The 13,549-nt window shown below is 43.8% G+C and overlaps 1 protein-coding gene across 1 annotated transcript in view; it reads left to right on the top strand.

Annotated features, from left to right (window-relative positions):
* The first annotated feature begins 687 nt into the window (after nt 1-687).
* The window catches only part of CRYGN (crystallin gamma N), a 51,455-nt gene continuing 38,593 nt past the window's right edge, over nt 688-13,549 (top strand). Inside the window, exon 1 of the mRNA XM_073582249.1 lies at nt 688-1,012. Within this exon, the coding sequence (XP_073438350.1) occupies nt 688-1,012 (325 nt within the window). The remainder of the gene's footprint in view (nt 1,013-13,549) is intronic.

The following is a 13,549-nucleotide window of genomic DNA, read 5'->3' as shown; positions in this document are numbered from 1 at the left end:
CCTGCATGTATTTCTATGCGGCTGAACGCTCCGCTCCCGAGTCCCGACGGCAGTACTGGGTATTAAGATGCGAGACTCGTCCGAGTTTTTCGCATGTGTGATCCCGGCCTAAAGTGCATTTACTGCACTTAAATGTACCTCTAAAAGGGAACCTGTCAGCTGCCCTAACTCCATAACTGCCACCATAACTGTATTGCACCATATTTCTTTATTTTCATTAGCTCCTTTTTGCTGCTTAGTGATTGATGATAAATCGATATACCTAATTTGGACGTGCCCATGTGTCTGTGCACAATGAGAAATCCACAGCCTAACCGTCTGTCTGTGCACAATGAGTCATCCACAGCTCAACAGTAATGTAGGTATCCATAGTTACTACCACTAGCAGCTAACTGACTATATATGTGGGCGTAACCATTGATACCTAAGTACTGTAAGGCCCTGTATAGGAGTTAAGTGACATATCTAATAAGGAGAGTAGCTCTCCCTGGTGACGAGTGAAGGCATAAGCCTTTTTTGAACGTTAGCCTGTGAGGCAACACTGTGAGGCAACATTGGGAGGCAACACTCAGGCAACAGTGTGAGGCAACATTGGGAAGCAACACTCAGTCAACAGTGTGAGGCAACATTGCAAAGATTGATCAAATTGATCGCGCTGCTGCACGTAGAGAAGCGAATCGCATACGGATGCATAACCTGTGTCTTAATGAAACAGGAGACGAACGAAATTGTCGAAGAACTGCTGATGCAGCCCGACAGAGGGCGGCCAGAGCAAGAGAAACGAATGAAGTAACTGAATCACGTAGAACATCTAATGCTACACGACAACGAGCAACACTCAATGCACAAAGTGATACACAAATTTCACAAAGACGAGAAAAAGATAGAAGACATGTCCAAAATGCAAGAGCCACTCGACGACGGCAAGTTACATTTGCCGCTAGAGGGCTTCCTAATCAAATTGATGAGACACGTATTGAAGAGCACAATGCTGGCGAACTGACATTTCGAAGTCAGTTCTGCCAATCTAAAAATTTCAAAGACAAAATGGCGCAGGACAAAACATTTCCTTCCTGCTGCAAGAGAGGGTGCATCCAATTACGTCCCATTTATATGGATGATCAATTAGTCAAGTTGATGAAAGGAGATGTCATGGTCACGCGTGGCTGGACACAGCGCCTCCAGCAGGGCGGATTTAGATGACACATATGACCCTGGATACACCGCCTCCAGTTGGGCGAATTTAAATAATAAAACGTACAGCTGGATACGCCGCCTCCAACAGGCGAATTTCGGAAATACTCGTATGTATGGAAACCCCGCCTCCAGTAAGGCGAATTTAAACAATAAAAGGGAAAACCTGGGTAACAATAATAATGGTGGCCCTGTGATAGGGAACGGGGACGTGGAGACCTCCTGCACTCCCCTAAGTCAGTGTCTCTACACTCCTAACGTTCCCTAGGCTGGTTCCGCACCGGGCGCCAATCAGGAACCTAAAAACCCTGACTCGCCCTGCACCTAAACCCTCACTAGTGAAGTGGACGGTGCGGAAACTAATTCCACCACTGCACTAAAACACACATAAGGAAAAGAGACAAAACACCACTTAGCTTTGCTCTGTTGCTTACGCTCCCAGCAACAGAGCCCACCACCTGCGTGCATCTTTTCCTCCGACCGGATCAAACACCATAGTGCAGCCTTGGAGCAAACAGAGTCCACCACCTGCGTGCAGCTGTCCAGAAACAGAGTCCAGCATATGAGTCCAGCTTTCCAGCAAAAGAGTCCAGCATCTGGAGTCCAGCTTTCCAGCAACCGAGTCCAGCATCATGAGTGCAGCTCTACACCATAGCTGCCACTTCACCAACCCATGCAAGAACTCCTTGCTGACACCATAGCTGCAACTCCACCAAGCCATGCCAGCCCTCCTCGCAGACACCATAGCTGCCACTCCCGGACTCTCACTGAGCTGCACGGAACTCTCCTTCAGCTCCATCATTCACCCAGGCTTTCTTGTAACTGAGGACTATCACCAACAGTGATTACCACACCTGACACTCTTTTATAGAGAAATCACACCTGTTAATAATTACGTGCACAAAACTAAAGTAACCAAGTGCAATGATGCTTACCACCACCGGGGGGCAAATTTAGAACAAAAGACACCACAGTGCAATAATCCTAATGGCCACCGGGGGCAAAAACCAAACCTAAGCACAGAAAAAAAGGTTACCTGTGCTTTATCTCTGTCATATCCAACCTGGATCGTGACAGGAGAGCATCAGCACTCCAATAACTTTATGGCTAATATAAGGCAATACAATAGTTCTCTTGCTTTGGCATCAATGGCAGCACAAGTAGCGCCACCTCCTGGGCATGGTCCATACTGTTTTCGAGTTCATGGGCAAATTTACCACAGAAATGCCCCACTGCATCCTGCTGTGGGTAGTACTCCTAAGTATGCCCTGATTTATATCATGGACAGTGAAGAAGCATTAAGCACAAGAAGTCAAGCAAATAAAAAGTGCCTCCCAGCACTGCTGTCATCTCTTGGAGAGAAAATGAAAACATTTAACCCACTCGCAAGAGCCTTCACAAATTGATGAGGGAATTTGAAAGAGAGGAAGAGAGGATTGCTGAATTAGAAAATCGCGATCCACTCGAAATGACAGTGTCAATTATAAATGACTACAATGTTGACCAGAGGTGCTAAAATGCACCAAGGTGCAATGAAGTAGCTATAATTTATCAAAATGCATTGGGTGAACCCCCATTTAATAGGGACATCAGAGTTCACCTGAAAAGTGAAAACCAAACAGTTCAAATCAGCTTTCTTCACAGAAAGGGTGATGCAATTACATATCCACTTCTATTCCCATATGGGGACAGTGGATGGACAATAAATTTGACAACTCCAATTGCCCTAAGTGTGCAACATCAAGGAATTGGTTACATTGATCTTTCAGGCAGGGCCTTGGGGGCAGATCCCAAGTGCGCGCAACCATGTGAAATAGCTTACGCTCAGGAACATTGAGGGATAGCGCCATCGGATAGCTCTACCCATTCATTTCCTTTAGGAATAGAGCTATGAGATAGCTCTACCCGTGCACTTTCTTCATGGATAGCGCTATCGAATAACTGTACCCAAACAGTGTTAACTGCAGATCTTTTTCATACACAAGGTAGGAGTGGCAGTAGAGGTACACCAGGTATTCATGTTTGCGGTTAGTTTGCACATACTCCAGTCTTGTGTGTGGTTACACCCCATTGTGAGGTCAGTCTGATGCGTGGTTACACCCCATTCCGTGGTTCGTAATCCCAGCGGTCGCCCGAAAGGTGAGCAATCACTCGTGTAAAACTAACCCCTTAATGTCAAAAGATGGGCAGAGTCCGTCATTGGACGCCTCCCCCTGTTTGGTGTGGGCTCCGACGATGAGCCCGCACCTTTTCCGGCACATGACAGCTGATCTGATCAGTTGACATGTGCCCCTAACAGCCGCGGGTGGAATCGCGATCTATCAAACTCTGACATAGGCATTTAGCATGCATGAGCAGGAAGCGTGTCATTACCTCCTCCCATCGGCGCCCGTGTCACATGACCGTGCATCGCCGATGGGTTGACATGACAACCCGTGGTCAGCAGGAGACCCCTATGGTTGTCATAGCAGGATAGCTATGCGCGCCACCCAGCGATCGGCCCTCATAGCAAGTGAGCATATCTGCTAAATAGAGCAGGGCTGCAGCCCTGCTTTATGAAGCACAAGTGATCGGATGATCGCAGCTTCTAGTCTCCCATGAGGACTATTGAAGCAAGTAAAAAGTAATAAAAAAGTTTTTAAAAAAATATAAAAGTTCAAATCACCCCCCTTTCGCCACATTCAAAATAAAGCAATAAAAAAATCAAATATACACCTATTTGGTGTTGCCGCATTTAGAATCGCCCGATCTATCAATATATAAAAGAATTAATCCAATTGCTAAACGGTGTAGAGAGAAAAAAAATAAAAATTCCAGAATTATGTTTTTTTGGTCATTGCAATATTGCAATAAAATGCAATAACAGGTGATCAAAAGATTGTATACACACCAACATGGTATCAATAAAAATTTCAGATCGGAGCGCAAAAATTAAGCCCTCACCTGGCCCCAGATCCCGAAAAATGGAGATCCTATGGGTCTCGGAAAATGGCAACTTTTTTTTTTTTTTTTTATAAACTTTGGAATTTTTTTTCACCACTTAAATAAAAAATAACCTAGACATGTTGGTTGTCTGTGAACTTGTAATGACCTGGAGAATCATAATGGCAGGTCAGTTTTAGCATATAGTGAACACAGTAAAAAAAAATTCAAAAAACAATTGTGGAATTGCACTTTTTTGCAATTTCACCGCATATGGAGTTTATTTTCCCGTTTTCCAGTACATGATATGGTAAAATCAATGGTGCCATTCAAAAGTATAACTCCTGCAAAAAACAAGCCCTCACATGGCCATATTGATGGAAAAATAAAAAAATTTATGGCTGTGGGAAGAAGAGGAGCAAAGAATGGAAGCGCAAAAACGGAAATACCCCTAGTCCCTAAGGGGTTAAAGTGGTTGTCCACTACTCGGACACCCTCTTCTCAATCACTGTTATTTTATTATTTCCAGTAAAATAATGGAACTTATACTCACCTCCGGTGCCAGTGCTGTTCCATGCGATTCCTGCGGCACTTCAGTGACTGCTTCTCTCTCCCCTCCTTTGGACATAACTGACATCCAACGGAGGTGAGAAAGCAGCCACAGCTCTAACTTTCTCTAGATGTCTGGATTTGTCCAAAAGTGAGGAGACTAAAGCCAGCAATGATTGGCCACAGGGATCTCGTGACATAACAATGTTATGCTATCCCCGGAAGAGCCAATGCTGACAACGCTAGAACTGCCCTCTGCCGCGGAGGTGGATATAGGTTTTATTATTTTACAAGGAGAAACATTGGGATTGAAAAGGGGTTAAATGTGCTTTTGAGCTACGTAAATCAGTGGGTGACTAATTAATCAGGGGCACTGATTTACCTGGACTATTCCTCCTTCTCGTTGCGAAAGCACAACCCTGTGGGAGTGAGTGATAACGTTTGGACCAAACAGCAGGTGGAAAGATAGCTTGACCAAAGGCTGGGAGCTCAATAATGTCACAAGGAAGGATGTGCAATGCCAGGTTTAAGTTGGGGTTCAATCAGGAGATTACAGGATAGACCCAATCAGGAACTCAGGGTGGAGACAATCAGGAACAAAACAGGTACTAGTATCTGGGTTAGCAAGGAACTGTCCAGCGAGCTAAATAGCACAGAAGGAAAAGCTGCTGCCTGGCACACAAGAGCTGCTGGGATCAAGTCCTGACACAGCCTCTTATATTGTCCACATTGCCAGCCTCTCATAATGTCCCCGCAGCCAGCCCATCTCTCTTGTATCCCCACAGCCAGCCACTCAAAACGTTCACAAGGCAAGCCCTTCATAATGTTCCCAGAACCAGCCCCTCAATGTCCACACAGTCTACACAAAAAGCCCTTCATAATGTCCCCAGAGCCTGCCACTCTTATGCCCTCACAGACAGCCCCTTTTATGTCTACATAGGCAACCCCTCTTAAGTCCACACAGCCAGCCCCTCAATGTCCACACAGCCAACCCGTCATAATGTCCCCACAGCCAGACCCTCTTCTGTCCCCACAACCAGCCTCTCATAATGTCCCTACAGCCTGCCCCACAAATGTCTACACAGGAAGCCCCTCTTATGTCCACACAGCCAACCCCTCAATGTCCACTCAGCCTGCCCCTCACAATGTCTCCACAGCCAGCCCCTCTTAAGCCCCCACAGCCAGTCACTCTTATCTCGCCACAGCCAGTCCCTCTTATGTCCACACAGCCAGCCTCTTATAATGTCCCTACAGCCAACCTCTTGTATGTCCCGCACAAACAGAACCTCTAATGACGCCACAGCCAGCTTCTCATAATGTCCCCACAGCCAGCCACCCATAATGTCCCTACAGCCAGACCCTCAATGTACACAGAGCAAGACTCTATTGTGATAGCTCCTATTTATTGCAAAATAAAATAAGAAAAATAAAAAACTCATACTTATCTAATTCAGGCTAATTCCCCGTCCATTGCAGCCTCCATCTCCTCTCTTGTCTAGTTCAGCAGTGTGCATTGGATGTCGATGACGTCACTGTATTGCTTCATACAACGTCCCTGTGGGCATTGTCTCCTTCAGTGTGCAGTCTGGGAGTGGCCTGTATGCTAAGGGAATTCCCGGAGGAGCAGAGGGCTGATTCAAGATGGGAATACAATTGCGTGTAGGGAGGGAGTGATGGTCAGGGTGCATGTAGAGAGAGGGATGAGTGGTGTCAGTGACTGACACTGGTCCCCTGTGTGGCCACACCCCTTGCTTTTACTGTGCTGAATGCCTATGGCTGTATATTGTCAAAACACAAACAAATACAGAAAAAAGGCAAATTGAGCATAATTTCACTCAAAACGCCCAAAATGGGCAGACAAAATTGTCGGTAAACAACTTTGTTTCAAGCATGTGATGCTTGTTCAAACTCAACTGTGTCAAGTAACAGGTGTGGGCAATATGAAAATCACACCTGAAGCCAAATAAAAAAGGGGAGAAGTTGACTCAATCTTTGTATTGTGTGTTTGTGTGTGCTACACTAAGCATGGAGAACACAAAGAGGAGAATAGAACTGTCTGAGGACTTAAAGGGAATCTGTCACCACTCTTTTGGCATATCATGTAAAAATATCATTCAATTTAGTGTCAGCTCTGCATTATACGAGTACTTTTTATATCCCTTGACTCCCCACCAATATTACATAAATACCCTTTTTATTCCTCCCGCGATGTATGTAAATATGCTCGGTCTGGTCCAATGGGCTTATTTTCCGTCTCTCCCCCCCTTCTTGGTTGCTATACGTATTCGTTTCTGTGAAATTAAATGATATTTTTACATGATATGCCAAAAAAGTGGTGAAAGATTCCCTGTAAGAACCAAAATTATTGAATAATATCGTCAATCTCAACATTACAAGTCCATCTCCATAGATCTAATATACAATGACAAAAAATTAGCTTGGAAGTGCCAATCAGTTTTTTTGTCATTGTATATTAGCTCTCTGACCGAGCACTCCACCCTTCAGCATGTGGTGGATTTTAATTGCAACAGGGTCCTACCTATCCATAAAATAAGACTTGGAAGAGAGGTATTCACATCTACCCAGGACTTCAGACTCCAGTCTTAGAGAGTTATTCACACTAGACATGTTAGGACCCATCAGTTTTGATACCACCTTGTCGTTGGTTGATGAGCATGCATGAATTGGCCAAATTATGTGCTAAGCATCTCTTTTTTTCACAGTATCCAGAAGCAGTATTGCTATTCATATTTCATATATTTCCCATTGACATGCTTTAGGACTACAGAGTGCAACTTTTTTTGTTTATCATCTCCAGAGATCTTGATGTTTCTTTGTCCATGGTGGGCAACATAATCAAGAAGTTTACAACCCATGGCACTGTAGCTAATCTCCTTGGACATGGACGGTAGTGAAAAATTCATGAAAGACTGCAACACATTATAGTCTGGATGGTGGATAAACAGCCCCAATCAAGTTCTGAAGAAATTCAAGCAGTCCTGCAGGCTCAGGATGCATCAGTGTCAGCGCAAACTATCCGCATACATTTGAATTAAATACTATGGCAGGAGACCCAGGAGGACCCCACTACTGACACAGACAGAGAAAAGCTAGACTGCAGTTTGCCAAAATGTACATGAGTAAGCCAAAATCCTTCTGTGAAAGCATCTTGTGGACAGATGAGACCAAGATAAAGCATTTTTGTAAAGCACATCATTCTACTGTTTATCAAAAACAGAATGAGGCCTACAAACACAGTTCCTACAGTCAAATATAGTGGAGGTTCAAAGATCTTTGTGGTTGTTTTGCTCACTCTGTCACTGGGTTCCTGAAGTCTGAAGATTACCAAAGTATTTTAAGTCGCAATGCAGTGCCCAGTGTCAAAAAGCTTGGTTTGTGTCTGAGGTCATGGGTCTTCCAGCAGGACAATTATTCCAAACATACTTCAAGAAGCACCCAGAAATGGATGGAAACAAAGCACAGCAGAGTTCTGAAGTGATCAGCAATGGGTCCGGATCTAAATCCCACTGAACACCTGTGGAGAGATCTTAAAATTGCTGTTGGGAGAGGGCAGGGCTGCCACCAGGAATTTCTTGACCGCACACTTGCTAAATTTTTGGGTCCCCTTGAGACTCCACCCAGGCTCCATCCCAGATCCTCTTCCACCCATTGAACCTTCCACAGTACCTCTGCCCACTCTTGTAAAAACTCCACTTCTGCACCATGTCCTCATCAATCCTACATTAACAGTTTCCATCAAACACAATATCACATACATAGCCATCAGCTTTTGATTTGGGTGAAAGATTTTTTAAGCCTGCCACCACCACCATCTTCATCCTGTTATACATAGCCCCCATCCCCATTCTGGTATAAATGGCTACCATTCTCATCCTCATATAAATGGCCCCCATTCACCATCCTGGTATACATGGCCATCATCCCCATCCTGGTATACATGGCCCCCATCTCTATCCTGTTATATATGGCCCCCATCCCCATCTTGGTATACATTGCTCCCATCCTGCTATATATGGCCACCATCTCCATCCTGGTATACATAGCCCACATCCACCATACTGGCATACATGGTCCCTTCATCCCCATCCTGATATACATGGTATATATGGCCCCATCCCCATCCTGGTATATCTGGTCCCCCATCCTTGTATACATGGCCCCCTATCCCCATCCTGGTATATATTACCTCCCATCACCATCTTGGTACACATGGCCCCATCCTGCTATATATGGCTATTATCACCATCCTGTTATAAACGGCCCCATCTTCATTCTGGTATACATGGCCCCCATCCACCATCCTGGTACACATGGCCATCATCCTCATTCTGGTATACAGTAGTGGCCAAAAGTATTGACACCCCTGCAATTTTGTCAGATAATACTCTGTTTCTTCCAGAAAATGATTGCAAACACAAATTCTTTGGTATTATTATCTTCATTTAATTTGTCTTTAATGAAAAAACACAAAAAAATTGTCCTAAAGCCAAATTGGATATAATTCCACACCAAACATAAAAAAGAGGGTGGACAAAAGTATTGGCACTGTTCGAAAAATCATGTGATGCTTCTCTAATTTGTGTAATTAACAGCACCTGTAACTTACCTGTGGCACCTAACAGGTGTTGGCAATAACGAAATCACACTTGCAGCCAGTTGACATGGGTTAAAGTTGACTCAACCTCTGTCCTGTGTCCTTGTGTGTACCACATTGAGCATGGAGAAAAGAAAGAAGACCAAAGAACTGTCTGAGGACTTGAGAAACCAAATTGTGAGGAAGCATGAGCAATCTCAAGGCTACAAGTCCATCTCCAAAGACCTGAATGTTCCTTTGTCCACCGTGCGCAGTGTCATCAAGAAGTTTAAAGCCCATGGCACTGTGGCTAACCTCCCTAGATGTGGACGGAAAAGAAAAATTGACAAGAGATTTCAACACAAGATTGTTCGGATGCTGGATAAAGAAGCTCGACTAACATCCCAACAAGTTCAAGCTGCCCTGCAGTCCGAGGGTACAACAGTGTCAACCCGTACTATCCATCAGCATCTGAATGAAAAGGGACTGTATGGTAGGAGACCCAGGAAGACCCCACTTCTTACCCCGAGACATAAAAAAGCCAGGCTGGAGTTTGCCAAAACTTACCTGAAAAAGCCTAAAACATTTTGGAAGAATGTTCTCTGGTGAGATGAGACAAAAGTAGAGCTTTTTGGGCAAAGGCATCAACATAGAGTTTACAGGAGAAAAAAAGAGGCATTCAAAGAAAAAAACACGGTCCCTACATTCAAACATGGCGGAGGTTCCCTGATGTTTTGGGGTTGCTTTGCTGCCTCTGGCACTGGACTGCTTGACTGTGTGCATGGCATTATGAAGTCTGAAGACTACCAACAAATTTTGCAGCATAATGTAGGGCCCAGTGTGAGAAAGCTGGGTCTCCCTCAGAGGTCATGGGTCTTCCAGCAGGACAATGACCCAAAACACACTTCAAAAAGCGCTAGAAAATGGTTTGAGAGAAAGCACTGGAGACTTCTAAGGTGGCCAGCAATGAGTCCAGACCTGAATCCCATAGAACACCTGTGGAGAGATCTAAAAATGGCAGTTTGGAGAAGGCACCCTTCTAATATCTGGGACCTGGAGCAGTTTGCCAAAGAAGAATGGTCCAAAATTCCAACAGAGCATTGTAAGAAACTCATTGATGGTTACCGGAAGCGGTTGGTCGCAGTTATTTTGGCTAAAGGTTGTGCAACCAAGTATTAGACTGAGGGTGCCAATACTTTTCTCTGGCCCATTTTTGGAGTTTTGTGTGAAATGATCAATGTTTTGCTTTTTGCCTCATTCTCTTTTGTGTTTTTTCATTTAAGACAAATTAAATGAAGATAATAATACCAAAGAATTTGTGTTTGCAATCATTTTCAGGAAGAAACTGAGTATTATCTGACAATACTTTTGGCCACAACTGTACATGGCCTCCATCCCCATCCTGGTATACATGGCCACATCCCCATCCTGGTAGACATGTCCCTCATCCACCATCCTGGTATACATGGTTATCATCCCCATTCTGGTATACATGGCCATAATCCACCTTCCTGGTATACATGACCATTATCCCTATCTTGGTATACATGGCCCCCCATCCTGGAATACATGGCCCTCATCCCCATCCTGGTATATGTTTGACACATGTTGCATATATCGTATAGTGTACAGGTAATACCATGATCACCAGTGACAATATACACAGGAGCTCTGTTTATAGTGTATAGTGTACAGGTAATACAGGGATAACCAGTGACATTATACACAAAAACTCTGTATGTCAGCGTACAGGTAATACAGTGCTTACCAGTGACATTATACACAGGAGCTCTGTATATAATGTCAGTGTACAGGTAATACAGGGATCACGGGTGACATTATACACAGGAGCTCTGCTTATAGTGTATACTGTACAGGCAATATAGTGATCACCAGTGACAATATACACAGGAGCTCTGTATATATTGTGTCGTACACAGATAATATAGGAATCACCAGTGATATTATACACAGGAGCTCTGTATATATTGTTTAGTGCACAGATAATATAGGAATCACCAGTCACATTATACACAGGAGCTCTATATATAGTGTACCATTTGCTGTTCTCCACCCCCAGTCTCAATTCATCATCATTTGCTGTACCCAGTTCCAATTCATAATCATTTGCTGTACCCCACCCCCAATCTCAAGTCATTGCACAAGTGTGGGAACTGCTTGGAAATTGAGATGATGTTGGGAGCAGGGAAGCGAAGGAATTATAATGTGATGGGTGTGGAGAATTTGAAAAGGTATATGGGGCAATTATCAAAGTATAAAAAGTGATTTTTGAGATAAATACTGGGACCTTTTGCTTGAGATAATACATGTTAGTGATGCAATGTGCATCACTAACAATACATTGGGGCAGTTTAATAGCAAAAATGGAAGTGACCCTTTAAGTTGAGGGTACCAACAATTTTGTCTGGTCCATTTTTTAGGGTTTGGTGTAAAATTATGTTTAATTTGCCTTTTTTTCCTCTGTTTTTTTTGTGTTGTTCCAATACACTCAAAGGAAATATTAATAATAATTTTATTTCTATAGCGCCAACATATTCCACAACACTTTACATTTTAGAGGGGACTTGTACAGACAATAGACATTAAGCATAACAATAATCACATAGATCAACAGATACTTAGAGAAATGAGGGCACTGCTCACAAGCTTACAATCTATGAGGAAATAGGGGAGACATGAAAGGTTGATGGTAATGATTGCTTTCGTTATTCGGAGAAGCCATAATGTAGGAAATCGGGTGTTCATGTAATGCTGCATGAACCGGTTATCAGCCAGAATACATAAAAGTACAGACACAGAAGGCTATTAAATGCATAAGGCGTATGAGAACATGATACAAGGATCCTCGTTATGGTAAAAATGTTGAATGGACAACACAGGGATAGTTAGATTAATGTGTTGAGGCAGTAGGCCAGTCTGAAGAAATGCATTTTTAGTGCACACTTAAAACTGTGGGTATTGGGGATTAATCGAGTTAACCTGGGTAGTGGATTCCAAAAAACTGGCGCAGCACGTGAAAAGTCTTGGAGTCGGAAGTGGGAGGTTCAGATTAATGAGGATGTTAACCACAGGACAATAGCAGAACGGAGGGCACAGTTAGGGTGATTTACTGAGATGAGGGAGGAGATGCTGGGTGGTGCTGAGCTGTGGAGTGCTTTGTGGGTGAGGGTAATAAGTTTATATTGAATTCTGGAGTGGATAGGTTACCAGTGTAATGACTGGCACAAGGTAGAGGCATCGATGTAACGGTTGGTGAGGAATATGATCCTGGCTGCAGCATTCAAGACAGATTGGAGAGGGGAGAGTTTTATAAGATGGAGACTGATTATTAGAGAATTACAATTGTCCAGACGAGAATGAATAAGAGAAACAGAGTTTTTGCAAAGTCGAAAGTAAGAAAGGGTCGAATTCTAGAAAGGTTTTTGAGGTGCAGATGACAAAAGCGAGCCAGTAATCGGATGTGGGTGGAGAATGAAAGCTCTGAATCAAGTATGACCGTAAGACAGCGGGCGTGTTGCTGGGGAGTAACTGTAGAACTACACACGGAAATATCAATGTTGGGCATTGGTAGGTTAGTAGAGGGAGGAAGCACAAGTAGTTCTGTTTATTGCTAGGTTCAGTTTAAGATAGAGGGAGGACATGAAGTTGGAGACAGCGGTAAGACCATCACTGGTGTTTTCTAAAAAGGCAGGTGTAATGTCAGGAGAGGAGGTATATAATTGGGTGTCATCAGCATAGAGATGGTACTGGAAACCAAATCTACTGATTGTTTGTCCAATAGGGGCAGTGTACAAACAGAAGAGGAGGGGGCCTAGGACTGATCCTCGAGGAACCCCAACAGTAAGGGAAGATGAGAGGAGGAACCAGCAAAAGATACAGTGAAGGAGCGATCAGAGAGGTAGGAGAAGAACCAGGAGAGAACGGTGTCCTTGAGGCGAATGCAACGGAGCATAGTGAAGAGGAGCTGATGATCAACAGTGTCGAATGCTGCAGAGAGATCCAAGAGAATTAGCATGGAGTAATAACCATTAGATTTATCTGTAAGTAGATCATTAGAGACTTTAGTGAGGGCAGTTTCAGCAGAGTGTAAAGAGCGGAAACTGGATTTAAGAGGTTCGAGAAGAGAGTTATCTGAGAGTTAGTGGATAAGACGGGAGTGGATCAGGCCTTCGAGGTGTTTAGAGATGGAGGGAAGATTAGAGACAGGTCTATAGTTAGCAGCACAGTTATGGTCGAGGGATGTTTTTTTAAGTAATGGATGTATGACAG

The sequence above is a fragment of the Dendrobates tinctorius genome, unplaced genomic scaffold (assembly GCF_039654945.1).
Source record: "Dendrobates tinctorius isolate UK_male_01 unplaced genomic scaffold, ASM3965494v1 ptg000070l, whole genome shotgun sequence".
NCBI lineage: Eukaryota > Metazoa > Chordata > Amphibia > Anura > Dendrobatidae > Dendrobates > Dendrobates tinctorius.
This window is presented reverse-complemented; position numbering and strand designations above follow the sequence as displayed.